Source organism: Megalops cyprinoides, chromosome 11 (assembly GCF_013368585.1).
Source record: "Megalops cyprinoides isolate fMegCyp1 chromosome 11, fMegCyp1.pri, whole genome shotgun sequence".
NCBI classification, from domain to species: domain Eukaryota; kingdom Metazoa; phylum Chordata; class Actinopteri; order Elopiformes; family Megalopidae; genus Megalops; species Megalops cyprinoides.
The window spans coordinates 24,162,191-24,180,263 of record NC_050593.1 but is presented as its reverse complement, the minus strand read 5'-3'; the positions used below and the strand labels follow the sequence as shown (position 1 = coordinate 24,180,263).

At 39.6% G+C, this 18,073-nt stretch overlaps 2 protein-coding genes across 3 annotated transcripts; both read right to left on the bottom strand.

The window, feature by feature from the left end:
- Positions 1-1,515: 1,515 nt before the first annotated feature.
- Positions 1,516-6,124, bottom strand: slc25a6 (solute carrier family 25 member 6). The gene is made up of 4 exons (XM_036540480.1): positions 5,857-6,124; positions 3,741-4,227; positions 2,675-2,815; positions 1,516-1,945 (listed from the first exon to the last, which is right to left on the bottom strand). Exons 1-4 carry the CDS (start codon positions 5,965-5,967, stop codon positions 1,788-1,790), a joined length of 897 nt encoding a protein of 298 aa, XP_036396373.1. The 5' UTR covers positions 5,968-6,124; the 3' UTR covers positions 1,516-1,787.
- A 1,386-nt stretch (positions 6,125-7,510) lies between these two features.
- Positions 7,511-17,410, bottom strand: asmtl (acetylserotonin O-methyltransferase-like). Of its 2 annotated transcripts, XM_036540460.1 has the most exons (15): positions 17,370-17,410; positions 16,936-16,976; positions 16,602-16,723; positions 16,353-16,484; positions 15,990-16,037; positions 15,055-15,119; positions 14,407-14,471; positions 13,954-14,062; positions 12,518-12,911; positions 11,796-11,970; positions 11,281-11,465; positions 10,738-10,870; positions 9,647-9,790; positions 8,765-8,887; positions 7,511-8,557 (listed from the first exon to the last, which is right to left on the bottom strand). In XM_036540460.1, exons 3-15 carry the CDS (start codon positions 16,692-16,694, stop codon positions 8,352-8,354), a joined length of 1,872 nt encoding a protein of 623 aa, XP_036396353.1. In that variant the 5' UTR covers positions 16,695-16,723; positions 16,936-16,976; positions 17,370-17,410; the 3' UTR covers positions 7,511-8,351. The 2 variants fall into 2 exon arrangements, with proteins under 2 accessions (XP_036396353.1, XP_036396354.1); XM_036540461.1 differs by lacking the exon at positions 17,370-17,410 and having other exon boundaries at positions 16,936-17,048.
- Positions 17,411-18,073: the final 663 nt, after the last annotated feature.

The following is an 18,073-nucleotide window of genomic DNA, read 5'->3' as shown; positions in this document are numbered from 1 at the left end:
CCTCCACTCTTCTGAGAAGTCTTTCCACAAGATTTTGGAGTGTGTCTGTGGGAATTTGCGCCCATTCAGCCAAAAGAGCATTTATGAGGTCAGGCACTGATGTTGGACGAGAAGGCCTGGCTCACAATCGGCGTTCTAATTCATCCCAAAGGTGTTCAATGGGACTGAGGCCAGGGCTCTGTGCAGGCCACTGGAGTTCCTCTACACCAGACTCGTCAAACCATATCTTTATGGACGTTGCTTTGTGCACAGGGGCATAGTCATGCTGGAACAGGAAAGGGCCTTCCCCAAACTGTTGCCAAAAAGTTGGAAGCATACAATTGTCTAAAAGGTCTTTGTATGCTGTAGCATTAATGTTACACTTCACTGGAACTAAGGGGCCTAGCCCAAACCCTGAAAAACAGCCCCAGACCATTATCCCTCCTCCACCAAACTTTACAGTAGGCACTGTGCTTTCTGGTAGGTAGCGCTCTCCTGGCATCCGCCAAACCCAGATTCGTCCATCAGACTGCCAGATAGTGAAGCATGATTCATCACTCCAGAGAACGTGTTTCCACTGCTCCAGAGTTCAGTGGTGGCCGTGCTTTGTACCACTCCATCCGTCATTGGCATTGCGCATAGTATTGTTGGGCTTGTGTGAAGCTGCTCGGCCATGGAAATCCATTTCATGAAGCTCCTGATGCACAGTTCTTGTGCTGATGTTGCAGCCAGAGACAGCTTGGAACTCTGTAGTGAGTGATTCAACAGAGGATAGGCGGTTTTTACACACCATGCACCTCAGCACCCTGCAGCCCCAAGTGGTCTACCGCTTTGTGGTTGAGGTGTTGTTGCTCCTAGACACTTCCACTTGACAATAATAGCACTTACAGTTGACCGGGCAGATCTAGCAGGGCAGAAATTTCCCCAGCCAGTACGGCCCAGTCTACTTCCAAGGTTTGTCTATGGAAATTACATGGCTATGTGCTTGATTTTATGCACCTGTTAACAATCGGTGTGGCTGAAACACCTGAACTCAATAATTAGGAGGGGTGTCCACATACTTTTGGCCATATAGTGTATTTGACCATGTTCAAAATTCCTTTAAGGCTCAGATCCAAACAGAAGATTATTCTGTTTTGAAATAAAGAGAATGAGTGTTAATATACACCTGAGAATCTGAGAACTATCTAGAATATTAAGTAACTGTTCAGGTATTGGTACTCAGTGGCCCAAAAGTAAATTCCATGTGGCAAGACCTCATAATGAAAAATCAATCATTTCCATACCAGTAGCACCATCTTGAGGAGGCACTTTGGCACTGCATGAGACGGGCTGCCACTGAAGTATTTCCTTTGTTACAAACCACGTTAATCGTTATATCAGTCGACAGGATCCCTCTTCAGATGCAAATTACCTGAAATTCCTATGGGTCTGTTAATTACAATGGTACTGTGGTTGTTTTGTTAACTTAAATCCTACTAAGAAATGCACTAACAAACACAACTTGAGAATCTGAATGATTCTTTTCCCATATTTTTATTATTTTGGAATGCCCTGGTTCAAAAGAACAGTTATGTTCTAACGGCTGTGCAAAAATATCAACAAAAGAAAAAAATACACAGTGCTTAAAATGGAAAGTTCACAGGTCAACAATTTGAGGTTGTTGGCCAATAGTACTAGATATGACCAGGACCCCAAATATATTCTACTGGAAACAAGGGATTCAGTAAAAGCTTAATGGACCACAATAGTAACAGCTATTCTTACATGGTCAATGTCCCAGTTGCTAAAACACTGATGGGGTTAGCTTAGACAAATTTCTTGAATTCGTCATACAGGACCAACACAAAGGCTCCTCCCATGCCTCGAAGCACATTGGATAGAGCACCCTTGAAGAACGCTTTGCCTCCTTCGTCACGGGCAATCTTCCGCCAGCAGTCAAGTGTGCCAGTGTACATGATATCCGCTGTGAGGGCAAAGGACACATCTCAGGTTTAGTAACAACACATCAGTAAGAATTAAGCTTGCGCAAAGTGCTAATGCAGCATATGCAGTATGCAGCGTGGCACAGTGGTTGAGCAGTATATGGCACAGTTAATGTCATCTGACAAAGTGGTTAGTGAACTGTAGTTGCTTGCTATATTGCTTCACTATACATTATATCTAGTTTCTGATAGTGTGCAAAAAACCACCCCTAAGCTTTATGAATTTGATTTCCTCAAGAATTAACTAAATATTTCTTAAACTGAAGTTTCTTGAAATAATACATACATAAATTTCAAAATATATACACCTCAGTAAGTAAAACACATTAAAATAAAAATGCACATTTGCTTTATGCTTTTATTATTCTATTGTGGCCATGTACTTTGAAAATGAAACTGAAGTAAATCTCTTTTTTCCAAGCAAAAGTTTGTCTATCAATGTCAGTGGGGGCACTTCAACATGCATTTGGTTCTGTGTCCTACAAGAGCAGTGCAATCCATTGTAAGGATCCCGAAGGGGCTCACAGCAATCAATAAAGCAGAATACAACTAAACAAAAGTAAAGATTTGGAAAAAAAAAAAAAAAGATTTGTAAAATTTGGAATAAAACCGCTCACTTGCTACCTCAATCACATCGGAAGATGTGAAAGGTGTATGCAATGAGATCTGGCTCTTGTGAACTTCAAGGCTTTTTTTTTTTTTTTTTTTACCTCCTCTACGTCCAGACTGCATCATCATGCGACGCCTAACGGTGTCGAAGGGGTAGGACACCACTCCCGCCACGGCTGTCACCGTCTGAGCAATCATCCAGCTCACCACAATGTGGGTGTTCTTAGGGTCAGGAAGCATACCTGCAAACACAAAATTACTCACCTAGTCAAACTAGTCAGACACTAAACTGAGATATTCAAATGTTACACCTTCTTCTTTGGGAAGTTGAACACTGCACTTACATTCCTTAAATGAGCCCTTCATTTTCCTGTATCTATTTAAAAATACTTTATTCCTTATTAGTAAGTTTTCATTCATAAAACATCTACATCCCTTTCATCAGCACAACAGTAAAACATCTTTTCCAAGGGAACTTTTCTTTTCTATGTAACACACTTTAAATAACATATATCAGCAGTCATCATGTCGTCCCTTATTCAAGCTTCATGAAGTGATGCTGTGTTCATGAAGGTATTATGGATGTTTGTATAAAGAGCTTATACAGGTACACTTAATATAAAGTGCGATTAAGATAACACTATCCCAGTTCATGGTTGCATTAGTTTGTCCTAAGTATACTGGCCAACTACAAATCAAGACGAGCTGGGTTTCAAGACCAGGTGGGTTTAGTTTGTATTTAGTGAACAGTAAAATTCATATAAAATTCTCTTCAGTACTGAGATTTTAATTCTCTTTAATACTGAAAGCTACTTTAATACACAATCATAGCACAAAATGAAATGGCACAGTGCAGCTAATCTGTCCAACAGAAAGTGGATACTCTGTTGTCTGAAATGCTTGCAATGCATCGACTGTTTTAATTTAACAAGGCACCTGGCACACACCAGAGTGGCTACAAAAGTGGCCAACATAACTAGCGCACTTTGTTTCATACAGATCACTCCACCCATGGTCAACTCCTGCTGCTGGACACATGTCTATGATTGTAATACTGAAAAAGAATAAAACTCTGGTTGTGATCCAAGAAATTCATTAGTTATCTTGTGGTCAGATATTCACATGGTCCAATATTTGGTCTCATCACTATTGTTTGTGACCGCTCACCTTTAGCAGTGTCATAGATTCCGAAGTAGGCTGCTCTGTAGATGATGATGCCCTGCACAGAGACATTGAAGCCCTGGTAGAGGCCTCTGAGACCATCTGACTTGAAGATCTTGGCTAGGCAGTCACCCAGCCCCGTGAACTCCCGGGTGGAACCTGCTTTTCCCACATCCGCAGCCAGACGGGTTCGGGCAAAATCTAGAGGGTAGACAAAGCAGAGAGAGGTAGCCCCGGCGGCACCCCCTGATGCCAAGTTGCCAGCAAAGTAGCGCCAGAACTGGGTGTGCTTGTCCACGCCGCCCAGGAAGATCTGTTTGTACTTGTCCTTGAAGGCGAAGTTGAGGGCCTGTGTGGGGAAGTACCGGATGACATTGGCCAGGTTACCACGCCAAAAGGAGGCAAAACCCTGCTCCTTGGGGATCCTCACAATACAGTCGACGATGCCTTTGTACTGTTTGTCTGCACTAATCTGTTTGCTGGCATGTTGGACCTGTAAGAGAGAAGAGATTGCGAAGTCAGGCACGCTGTACGTGAGATGCACAATTTATTCCAATGCATTGAAAAGCAATACAGTCAACAACGTTCAATAACACAAAAAAGAATACCCTAAAAACAAATGCTTGAATGTGCAAAAGTCAAACATTGTTTGAAGTGTTATACTCATAAGGAACGTGCATAAGAAAATGAAAACTTTTCACATATTTTAGCCTTCTAGTCTTCATCCACCTTCATAGAAAATGTGTGTTAACAGAAATATATTCCGTAATTCCTGACTTCAAGAGTAACTTTGTACAATTGAACTGACATTGACTCCTGAGACTTATGCCAGTTTCGTTCTTCAGCTTTGTCAGTTCAATGCTCGTCTTTTTTTATTCTATTCTGTTCTATTCTCCTTAGACAGTTTTTTGTGTCCTCCAGTCCTAGGAATATTAATTACAGATGATTATTCTGTAGTTACTTCCTAATTATACTTGGGATATCACACTTTTAAAACAAAATGATGCAAGCTACTTCACTTGATGTTTTTTCCTTCTTTATGCTATGCTAAAATTGTATAGCTATCTTCTTCTCCATAACTCCTGAATGGATTGAAGTCTTTTGCACATCAATACACACAATTTATAAACCAAATATTATCTTAGAACTGCTTGGGTTATTCTGTTTTATTAGAGAATAATGTAGGACAATGTGCATCTCACTATACTTTTCTCCTGTTTAGCTATAGCCTGTTTCATATAATAAGTATATAGTATATACTAATGGCGACCTAATAAAAGTCAGGCAGGCTATAACCATGACGTAAGACAGCTAGCTAGCCAGCAAATTAGGTAATAAGACAGCTAGCTACAAGCAGACGTTTGTGTTAGGGGGTTAGGGATATTTTCCTGATTAGCTAGGCCTGACGTCTGCAACCTGTTCAAAAGTAATGCAAACATTAAATTTAATCAACACAGACATTTGATTTAATCCAAACTTAGACTGTATTTAGGCTATAATATAGCAGCACTAGGCGTCAACAGCAAACTAGGGATGGCTGGCTTGCTTGATGGCTAACGTTATCTGAAAGCCATTGCTCTTGTTGCTACACACGACACGGCCTACACTGCACTGCAGATAAACGCATCAGGAGGATGTCTGGATGCAGATGCACGGCGAGCGAGCTAGCATGCTAGGCAATGTCAGGCTGTAGATGAGCTGGGTACTAGCTGGCCAATACTTAATGTCCGATTCAAATGAATGAATGAACGCAAATCGGTACATTCAGTCATATACATAAGAAGTTTATTTTATAGTGTGGCAAGCAAGAAGAAAGCACAAACATCAAGCTAATCGCGTAGGTAGGTACCCCTCAGGAAGCAACAGACAATTTCAGCACAGAGGATGCACGAAACGGGATGCAGGAGGCAGGCAGAGGACTTCAATATGGCTTCTCAAGGAGAATGCCGAAACCGTTGCTACAGCAACGTAGCGCGCAAACTGCATTAGATTATTTGAAACAGAATGTTAAACTAACTAATTAACACAATTCACCATGTCCAGTACGGATGCTTAATGTCATATGCAGCCTAGACAACTTTATACGCATCACATGCAGCCACTCCTACCATGCAAATCTTACCTGCAGCAGTAATTTCACTCTTTCAATTGGTGCTACTGCTGTTTTAGATATAGCAGCAGCTACTCCACCGGCCAAAAAGTCCTTTGCAAAAGAAATGGCCGCATCCGTCATGGCAGCAGTCACTTGAGACGAGTATCCGCTGGCTAACTAATGATACACAGCTATGGTTGAGTCGAGGAAGATGCTCTGCGCTTACACCCAGATGTTACTCAGAGTTGACCCTGTTCGCAAAATACCGGACAAAATGGACGCTCACAGTAATTTCTAGCGGAGGCTAAGGCGACCCCTCATACTTATCGCGAGAGGCAGAAATGAGCAAAAATGTACCGTAGCTATTTACGTGTAAAATGACGTAGAATATCAGACATAATTTCCACAACGTTCACTGCGAAACTCAAGCTGCGCACAGAATGTGTGGTCCACTACTTTTTATCACATTTTCTTTTTTTGCTGATGTCGCTACAATGCATATTTTAAGAAAGAGGAAATATGTTTGTTCTTATAACATCCAGTTTCGTTTATAACTGCGCCTGCTACAGTTCCCAACAGCAGTGCTGTTACTGCTTGTAATAAATTTCATGTGTTCTACGTAATTTTTGAGAATTTGTAGAGAAGGGCTTTGATTTTTCAACAGGATGTTAAGGCGCCAACTGCGCATCCACAGTAGTACAGCTGCTGTGTTGCACGATATAAGATGCTTTGCAGCTCTGTGGGCGTGCTACCTGTGGAGGACAGTCAAGCTGCTGCAGTGTACGCCCTCGTGTGCTTTTGTGCAATTGTGGCCGTATCAGTAACCGCAAAGTTTGACAACTCCAAGAAACGAATACACCCTTCTTTTGTCAGACAATACCTGACAAGCCCACAAAGCATATTACAGTTAGTTGATACAAAATAAAAATGTTGGAATAAGACTTTTGAGAACAGGCTTCCAGCTCACTGGTTTGAAGCCTTGTGAAAGATGTAAATTATTCTTAATGAAGTTTAAAGAATCAAAATTATATGCACAACTATTATTTTTATTGTCATATGTTAAAATTCTTGTCAATTCATAAGTATACCATTTCTCTTTTTAAAAGTTGGACAATAAAATCACTATATAATACTGTTCTGATAATACTATTCTGACTATTCTGATATAAGATACTATTCTGATAACAGACAGCACATTCATCCTATAGTTTTTTTCTTCGCAGAATTTAAAAATGAACAAAGAACTGTGAATACCTTTAGAATTTTGGTCACACTGATCTTAGAATCTTTTCAAAAATGCATGCAAGGAGTTAAGGGAAGTTGGTCAACTTTCAAAAATTCCAAAAGGCTGTACATTGTTTTTAATTTATTAGATGTGGCATTTGTCATCATTGAATTCTTTATAAAACCTCCACAATTTGCATATCTACCACCCCCCCCCCCCCCCCCAATCCAGAGGACACTGTACCATCTCAAAGTACTAACAATCAGTTAAGCACAATTAGGTGAAACAGGAGACCTACTTTTAAATTAGTTCTTCTCCTTAAATACTAAAATAGCATCAAGAAAGTTTCCAGTGTGACAGACACGCATATCTGTGAATCCATGCACATACAATAGATCTCTGTACTGTGACAAGGTCCTTTCCCTGCCTTCTGTCTGGACAAGCATGTTCAGAGACTGCAGGAAGGCCCTGCTGGGGTGTGCCTTCCCCTCATCCAGTAAAGTCTCAGCCAGGAGTACAGCGCACCCTGTCAGTCAAAACAGGAAGTTCAAACAATAAGGACGTGGCTGAGTGGACATAATATCTCCCACTTCAGCTGAACACAGTGAAGTCATGCCACATATGTCAGGTTACAAAGCATTTATTATTTCAACAAATGACAGGGACAACGGCCGACAACACACAGTAAGAGGCAAAGAGAACAGAGAACTAAAGAACTGATGCACACCTACTTCAAGGCTTTACGAGGAGCAATTCATAACAGTATGCAGAAGAAAATTTTCTCTCTTGTGCTGCAATCAATAGGAGACAGTCATGGTGTATACACAGCACTGCAATGTTCCTGGGTTTAAAAGCTTGGCACTTATTCCAACCAAGTGTAGAAGTGTTCCGAACATAATGAAGTGAAAATATCATTCTGACAGCTGATCAACTCCGCAAAAAAAACAATTTACCTCAGAGGAGGCGTCATCTGCCCTTTAGTGATTCTCTGTCATTTCCTCCTGAAAACCATCTCTGCATGTGCTGTGGGGCCCTGCCATCTTTGTAGTCTCACACAACCATTTCCACACAAATACAGTTTTTGGGGATCATGGTGATATAGAATCTTTACAAATCACAGGGTTAATTACTTCCAGCTAAACATTTACATAATCACAGAGCTGAAATATTATTGCACCATTGTGAGAATATTTCATTTTGGCAGGACAGCTAACAAATGACATAAATCACACAGTATGTCCTTGTGCCACTGGGTGAGTGGAGCCAGACTTGGATGTGGTTCACGTCCATCCAACAGATGTTATTGTTTAACACAGAGGATGGCATCTAGGAAGCTCTGTGTGTGTTTGATGCGTGCTTGAGTGAAGCCGTATTTCTCCATCAAAAGGCTGTATTCTGCAGCACTTCTCTGTCTGCCCTCAGTCATGCTAAGGGCCTGCAGGAGAGCTCTACTTGGACCTCTTCTTTCTTCATCCAGGAAAATCTCACACACCAGCAGCCCGCAGCCTAGTCGTTTTCAATGCATGCATGTGAGACTGGACTTTTTACTATACGCATCCATCAGCAGTGATTTTATTCTAGCATGTTTTAAATGCACAGGGTATCAGAATATACAACTGTTGGACTGTAAAAGATGTACTGGACGAGAGACTTTCAGCTTTATACTATGAAGGCAGACTAATCTTATGGCACAAGAAATTCTGTTTCCCTTACCTGGAGTACATGTTGCGGACAGTTTACTCAATAAGACATTCACTTTTTCATCTGGCCAGTCATGAAGAATTCTTGCCAGGATGTACAGGTCTGCTTTGGGAAGGTCATCGTTGAAGAAGTCTCCTGTTCAAACATTAACAAGACAAATTCTTACACAACTGGATGCACCTTTCCATGTTCTATTTTCTCAGATCTATTTTCCGCAGAATTGAGATGTGCGATCAGCTAAAATTTCTGGGACAAAAGTGACACTGGCTGGTAAATTAAAACCTGAATATGACCCTGTCTTAGAATGGAGGGGAATAAGTCCACTATTGATTATATTAATGTAATGATTAAACATTTAGTGTAAAATGCTATTGCTGCACAGAAAACATAGGGTTGCTAGCAACATTAAGGTTATACTTATCATCTTACCAGAACCAGAAAACCAGCAGAACTGAGGTACATGTTTGGCAAATCGGCTACACCACTAGCTATATTACTCAATCAATCATAAAATAATGGCTTTATTTTATAGAAAACATGGATACAAAGCACATTTTCAGTATAGCATATCAGTTAAAACATTTTAATGTGTCCCTTTGACAATGACAACTTCTGGCTTCCACTCTGGGACAATTTGGCCACTCCTGCATGAGTTCATAACAAAGATAGATTCAAAGAGACCTCAGTCCCCCGAGACACATCAACAGAGTACAGAGAAGTACTGTGGCTTTATGAACAAAAGCCTATTTGTGCTGTTTTCAAAAAGGACAAACTGTTGAATCTTGTTTTTTGTGATTATCCACTGTAGCACTGAGAAATATTTTGAAAAAATGAGTATGAGCAACTCAGTGAAAATCCACTTTGATCTGAAAAATGATTAACAGATACACCTACCAGCTACAAACGTTACTCTGTTGGTTTCTTGGTTGTGAGGGAGGAAGTGGTTGCTCATTTCAACAACAGCTGGTAGGTCAAAAACGGCTACCGATAATCCGGGATATGCTCTAGTAAATTCGTAGGCCATGGCTCCAGTGCACCCTGTGTACAAACAGTCACACGTTAAAAATGTTTCTCTTCTGCTTCTAAAATATCATATTTATGTATACACAGTATAACCCAATATTAAGTTTCAGTGCTTACACTGAGGCTATTAAGTTCTTTCTTGAAAAATAAGTCATCATCTCCCATTTTAACCTCCAAGATTAGGAGTGTAATAATACACTCATGGCACGGTTCAGTTCGATACACAACACTGAGTTCACATGCCCAAGTTCAAATTAAGGAATCGCGTGTTACAAAAATTTCTAAAATAAATTACAGAACTCAGCTTTTAAGAGAAGATACCCACATTCCAACTGTGCTCTCTAGTGCAAGTCATAAAGTTTAACTAAGCATGTCCGAACCAGTTCACTTGTTTATTGCGCCCTCTAGTGTTAGGACAATGTAATTAAAACCAAAAAGTGCATTTTGGGTGTATACTGTAGAGTTTAACATTAACAGCAAACTATTTCAGAACATTTCCACAATAGTTTGACCATTTTCTTTGAGAAAATGTTGATTTAAATGTGGGTCATTACATCCTTATTTTATTCTTCTAAATTTATATTTGATCCTTTTTAAGTAAGTTTTTCAACTTTTTAACCAATCAATTTCTTATTCTAAAATGAGGATTCAATCAGTCACTTATTCAATTCAGTCATTAACTTCATTAAAATGAAATCTGAAATAAGTAGTATTTTTTATGTGGTGTTTCAGTTGTGAAGCCTGCCTGTGTTGTTTTAAAAGTGAACTAGAGGAAAAAGATCTTGAGAGCATTTCATGTTGCACAATAACCTTAGCACTATGATAGCTACACTTTTATGCTACACATGATCATTTATGTGAAACAATTTCTGTGGAAATTACTTTTTTATTTAATATTGCAGCTCATTATCCCCCATTACATTTATATATGTACAACTTCATATGCCAAGCACATACTGTACCTCCCAAGTCACATGCTGTTTTAAACTGTGAGAGATCGAATGCTGCTGCCACATCTCTCCCTGTCACCTTGGCGATGCTGTGCATAGCATTCATGAATCGCAGCTTCACCTCTTTGCTGCTGTAGTAGGAATCCTTAGACAGCAACACATACAAACAGACTTACAACGAAGGACAGACATCTACCATTAACTGCACTAATTAGAGTATGTTTCACTTAAATTACACAGCCTTGATACGGGATGACTTAAGTTCTCCAGAACTGACTCTGTACATGGACACAGTTCAGAGGCACCTGTATTTAACCTTACAATGATTATTTAACTTGTACATTTAACTGTAACTTTAAATTCATTTTCATTTTTGGGAGGACATCAACAAGTATTTGCAAATGTACTCAAGGGAAAGCGTTTAGTAAGAAACACATTACCAAAGAAACACCAATTCAATTGTCACTATGAGTCAGACTCAAAACCCTCGGTTTTTTTGTTTTTACAGAGACCCCCAGTGGGGCACGCTCTATAGTCAATGATTTTTCATGTCACCTGAAACAAGTCATCAGACCTCTTCCCGAAGGCTCGCTGGTGCTGACTGCACCCCTCCTGCACGCCATGCTCCAGGTGCGTGAACAGGTGCCAGACCAGGTCGTTGCAGTGTATGATGTACCCATGCAGAGAGAGCTCACTGCTGGACACCAGATACTGGTTTGCCTCTTCTGTGTTTCTGTATGCTAGGGGGACACAACATACAGAAATGGATCAGAACCAATCCACACCTCCAACTTAGCATAACTTAGACTGCAGTGGCCAGTGGCTTGAACTGGGACAGTATGTTTGTTGGGTGCTGTGCACTGTCTAATACACTTGATTTCCACTAGGAGGGATAAAGAGGTCCCAAATGAATTATGACTGTCATTTCCTGTGTGCGCTCTGCACATTTACAAACTACTTTAATGCACTAGACAGTAAATCGAGAAATACTGATGTCTTTAACACACTTCCCAATAACATGCTTTAGCAGACTGTACATGCATTGTGTTTTGTGGCAGTAATGGTCTTACCTACGGTGCCTTCCCGTTTGAACTTCATCAGGAGGCCCAGTGAGACTGAGGCGTCCAGCAGGCGCTCTGTACCCTCCACAGAGGCTGCGATTTTCCCTGCCACCTCCCCAGCTGTCAGGCCCTCCGCAGAGGTCAGCAGGTCAAACACCTTAAGCTTGGAGGCTGCAAATAAAGTCTGACATAAACAAAGGCCGTTATGCAAAAGGCACACAGAGTCTGGATGTTTTCATCACATGGTGGATTTAGTCATTTTTTTAACATTATCTGTTATCCCAGCAACCCTAACACCCAGCTAATATGCATGTGCAACACACAAACAAAACGAAGCACATCAATGCTTGATCCATTCTTACAGGTGCCAAATATGGGTATGACTTTTATCTGCAGCAATACAGTTCACCCAGGACAAAGGTAAGACCTGGTAACAGCTTGTTGCTATGTATACATACATATACATGTAAAGGTCACACTCATATTTGCTCTAATGTACATTGTGTTACTGAAGTATACCGAAGTGTGTCTCTGACTATTTTTTTTGGCAGATATAAAAGGTGCCCCCTTCTTTTGTGACATATGCGTTTATCTATGTGTAGCACCCTATACAGCGCCCTTATACTTGCACAACTATTAATATTTATGGCATCAATCCTATATAATAATTCAGATTACTAGTGCTAACAACTACATTTATCAGCAATAGACTAGGCTTGAGGCCAGAATACCTTAGAGGCTTTGAATCCATCCAACAAATCAACAATCCTGTGTGGAAAGTCAGAATTACGGTAAGATCCACACTGCGGCTGGACCAAGTTCAGTTTGTGCACAGCACCCCTACTGGTTGAGGCTGGGACTGCACTGTCACCCTCATCATCAGGCCACCCCTCTGCCTCGCCATTCTCCACACACTTAGAAAGCTTGTTGACCAAAGTCCACTTTTCTTCACAGGGTTCACTCTTGACGCTCTGGGCTGGGGATTCGCTGTGGGTGTTGTATATATCTCCCAGCCGTTTGCAGAAGTGATTGAGAGGGAAGCCCACCACGTTGAGAAAGTCTCCATGCACATACTCCACCAGCATCCCACCAAGGGCCTGTATTCCATAGCCACCAGCTTTATCCCTGTGAGTTACAGGAGCACAATGTGGGGGGCCAGCACAGGCACAATGGTCACTACCTTTCTAAAAACACCTTATCTAAAGCACCATTCCAAACTGTAAAATGCCCAACATCAAAAATCAAAATGTTATTTTTTTTTTATATTCTTCATCAGGAAATTGTTTATTTTAAAAAGAGACTGAAAGAGTCTTTCTCAGTTTTACTAAAGCTAATTATAATGAAAATTACAACAGAAACATTTAGACTAAAATCACTGTCTGGACTTGGCAAAGCCAAGGGGAATTACTTGAGATGTAACTAGTAAAAAAGTTAAATACATGTAGCATCTGCTTCATGTGGACAGAAGTTAAACCTGGACCATACTGTTTATTTGATCCATACACAGAGGACATAAGTGGTTTTGCACATACTAGAGTGATATTCTTGGAAAAAAAAAACCTGGGCAAGTTACCAAGAAAATAGCAAGCTTAGTAAGACTCACAGCAATAACTGCAGCTGCATTTTAGGGTTGAGTTTCAGAACTTTTGTAGTATTTTAATTCTGAACTCCAACAATTCCACAGAAAAAGAAAAAACTTGTTTAATGGGACAAGCACATTTGCACTACATTTGTTGAGATGGTAAACTAAGTTTCCTCCTATAATCTTTTCATCAATAAATTAAGTCACAAAATAGAAATGCAATTGCCAAAACTAACTAAATCAGAGAAGACAACTGAATTGTGAGTATCAATTTAAAGAAATTATTTTTACAATAATTTTTACAATAATGACAAGATTATTATTGCCATTACCATAATTAAATCTCTCAATCAAAATGATGGTTCACTTAAATTGATTTTTGAAATGCAATGGCTAGATCTGTCAGGCAGACAAAGTAAACACAGAATGACAGGTTAGCAGTACCAAAGTCTAAAAATGCAACCTTTAACATAGAGACTCCAAATGTAGCTGAGCATACAGATTTGAGAGCGTTGTACTGCACTAGAAGATCTACAGTTTAAGCTCATGGAGGTCAAAAAGCTTAACAGAATGAGATGTACTTACATAGGCTCCCCACTGTGAATATACTCCCAAAGCATCTCCTCAGACAGATCTGCAAACTTCACTTTGGTTTCTTCATAAAAATCAACTACACTGTACTCGATTTGCTGACCTGGAAAAAGAGGAGATAATTAATGCGTTCCAATGGCAAAGACAAAACATTTTGAGTGGAACATGAGGCACTAAGGCGCTTCTCTATTAATACAATATTTTAATATAAATCTGCCCCAAATAAAGCAGATTTTAAATCTGGCAAACAGCAGTATGCATTATGATTGCCTCATAGTGACGACTGAATTAGCATTTTGGACGGGTACATGAAAGCATAGCTGATGCATGTTAATTAAGCTAAACCCTCAGATCATCACCCTGTGAATTTACGATGTCAAGAAAAGTAAAATGGGGTCAACTGCAATTTCTGCTTTTTGAAATGTCATTTACAGCCATTCCACTCACCTTCTAGCTCATGGCAGATAATAATGGCCACCCCTGTAAACACGCTGTGCTCTTTGCCACTCAACCTGAAACACATTAAATTATGGCAAGATTCTGAGAAATGAATCACGGCAGCATTGCGCTTTCCTTAATCTGGAAAGAAAACTGAGTTCAACTGCTGAACCAGGCACTTCACACATTGCACTAGCCTAATTCTGCATCTATAATTATTCACACAAAACAGTCACGCTGTCTCCCACTGCATCTTTACAGGGTTTTGTAGTACTCTGCTCACCTTCTATAAAGCTACTTGTTTGTCATTCTCTTTAACTGGGTCTTTGGCACTGCTTTATTTCCTTTTCAGTCTGTTCTGCAGTAATCCCAGCCTCAGCTTTAGCAACAATGTGTTTTAATATTTCAGTTACTCTTACACTGTACATTACACTGTAAGTTGTCAAGAATTATGACTGTAATAGGGATGAGGAACAAAGAAGGAGACTCATAACTTGTTTCACCATTTCTGGATGCCCACAATAACAGCACATGATACAACAAAAAAGTAGAGGTTGCTGTATATGTTTAGAAGTCGCATTTGACTCACTCCTGTAATGAAACGCACTAAGTATCTGACAGTGACAGCATTTCAGTTTAATTATGTTAAAGGTTAACCTGGAAAGCATCCTGTAAGCATCCTGCTTGTCCACTGGCTTCTCAAGGATAAAGCCATCCACTGCCTGAGAAAAGGAGAGAAAGGAATCAGAAAGGCTAGTTGGTGATATAACTGTGCAACAAATTGCATTACGCCTGTCAATCATCTTAATAGAACATTGTAAGATGCAGTGCATAGTCTGCACTGAATCTTGGACTCAGTTTCGGATTTGGTCAAATATCTTACTTAATTTGATGGCTTCGGGTTCTTGCAAATCTGGTGAGCCAGACTCAGATCTAATGTGCCTGACACAAAGATGGGTTTACATTTTACTAAAACAAAATACAGCACCACTGTGGTTGTATTTTGCTTCTTTTCTGCTGAAGTACATTGCGTCATTGGGAAAGAAGTGCAGAAGGACAATACTTTGACAATACTAATTTGAGTTTATGCAATGAAACATATCATGCAGTGGAAAAGAGGTGAAACAACACAGAAGGTTAATATTACAAAAACATCTAAATTTTAAACATGTGGGGCACAAGTGTAGCTTTACAGTATAAGGCTTTTGGTAGCAGGCACATGATAACAGGCATTGGATCCATTACAGGGAATAGGAAAAAATACATACAAAAGATAAATGCTAAATAACAATAAATAATCCATCATTCTTAAATTTCTCCTTATACTTGCTTCCACATTTAATATTTACATAGAAAATGTGTAAGGTTTTGTATTTGAGCCAAAATGTTAGTACAGGATTGGGTATTAGGCCAAATCCTAAATAAATGTCTTAAGTGTATCGACAGTATCAACCTGTTGTTGTCACAGCATCCACAAATGTCAATTATGAATACCAATTAATAAGGTCTTAATCGTTAACATAGTACACAACTACCAATTAAGTACAAACAGATGTGTACAAATGGGACATAGAATGAAGACAACCACTTACCACAACAGTGTCTGCTCCAATCACAATGTCTGGGGTTTTCAGGTGTTTCTGAAATTAAACACAACATCCACACCCAAAACAAAATGTAATAGACACACCTGAAACGAAAATTAATCAATTGGTCAACTACTGAGTATCTGTTTTTTTTTCTCCTCAGGCATTGTGCCAGGCATACTTTTAAATCATTTACAGGAATTTAAAACTGTACCAACAAATCAAAGGTTTCCCACATTACAAAATTTTTACATGGCATATGCTATATTTTTAGAATGACTGAAAATGGTAAGATAGGAATAGACAGTTGCACATTTTTAAACTACTTGTTGGGAGGTGAAAAGTAAATGGAAAAAATGTTTCACTTACATAGGGCATTCTCTTAGCCACCTCCAGTGCCTTTTGCTTTGCTGTCTCCACAGCATATTCCTGAGGCGTTCTGAACAACGTCTTGTCCAGGGTCTCTTTAAACCATGATGGGACAACCTCAAACTTCAAACCCTATGACATCAATAACACAGGAACACCATGCCCCACAATATTAAACCACAGGCCTAATCACTGCAGAGACAGCTAATTCTGTTGAACTGATACAAAATGATAATAAGGATGGTTTACCACGTTGGTCAGAATTTCTAGCCTCCTAGGAGAAGCACTGGCCAGCACCACAAGCTTGCCAGTCAGCTTGGATATGACTGGATTCAGCACCATCGTGGTATTCCCTCCAATTCGCGACAGATCTGTGAAATGTGAAGGTCAAACATGGTGGTCAAGAAAAGCATGTTTAGCTACACAAGGAAGGGAATTATTTTTTTCTTTGTAACACCATAGCTAAGTCTTTCGCACGACGAGAATTTGAAAAACCTTCGAGCAAACATACATTACACTTAGTTGGTTTAAGTACTGGACTCAGTTTTTAAACAACGAACACAATGGTCACTGGAGGACTTACTTCAGCTCCTTGTTAATGATGGTGATTTATGCGCATTGACACTAAAAAAAGATATGAAGCGGCATAAACACAAAGTTCTGGATTAACGGATACATTTTTCCAACATCACAAACTAGAAAGAAACATCCGAGAAAAAAAAAACAGACACTGTTGTCTGCACCGTACATCCTTGCTTAAGTCACTTGCAAGTGAGCAGTTCTGATTACCTTCTGGGCTAATTATTTAGCGAGTTAGCTAGCTACTGCACCTGTCATTTTGCAGAATTAACTAGTTCCCCAGCTAGCTAACGTTCTTTCCTAGTCAAGTAGGAAAGTTAGGACAGTTGATCAAATCTAAAATCATGAGAATGATTAGTTAACATTATTAGACGTTTTCGCACAAAATTTTAACTGAACATAGTTTGTGTTATTCTACCTAAATAAACAAAAGAATACCTGTTAAAAGCCCACGGTGAAAAGTCAACACTGCCTGCAGGAGAAAGTAGGAATATGTCCGTATAGCTAGCGTCACTACTGTCACACCAGCGACAGAAACAAGGAGTACTTCCGGGTGAGGCATCTTGTGGCATCCGTCAAAATAAAAGTGCAGTACTGACTTAGAAGCGAAACATAGTTTTATAAAATGTTTTAATAAATGTTTAAAAAAATATTTTTTGGATGAACTGACGTATAATAGTATCAAATGAATAAACAGCAAATAGAGTGATCATATATATGTTAAATTTGAGACATCTTTTTAGACCATTTTACAGCTCAGTTGAACTCTTAGATGGCTAATAGGATAAAATAGGCTACAATATTTAAATAGTATGGCGCACACATACTGGGCTGTAGAATAAAAAACAAAAGAAACTGCAGATGAGAAGGGGTTTAATGTACTCAGCATATGTTCTCTAACCAAAACAAATGAGTTTGGACTGAAGGCTTTGTTTTATACAGTGTTGCTATGTTATCACTACAACCCCATAGCCTGCACAGGTGCCATTGTGCACACACACGAGTTGCACATGCAATTGGTCTGTAGTGGGAAAAGACTATATTTTTTAGAATACACTTAAAAAGAATTAATGTAACATGGCTACATAGTTAGATGTTTGGTGGTTTACAATAAATATGTACTCTGGGTAGACACCTGAAAT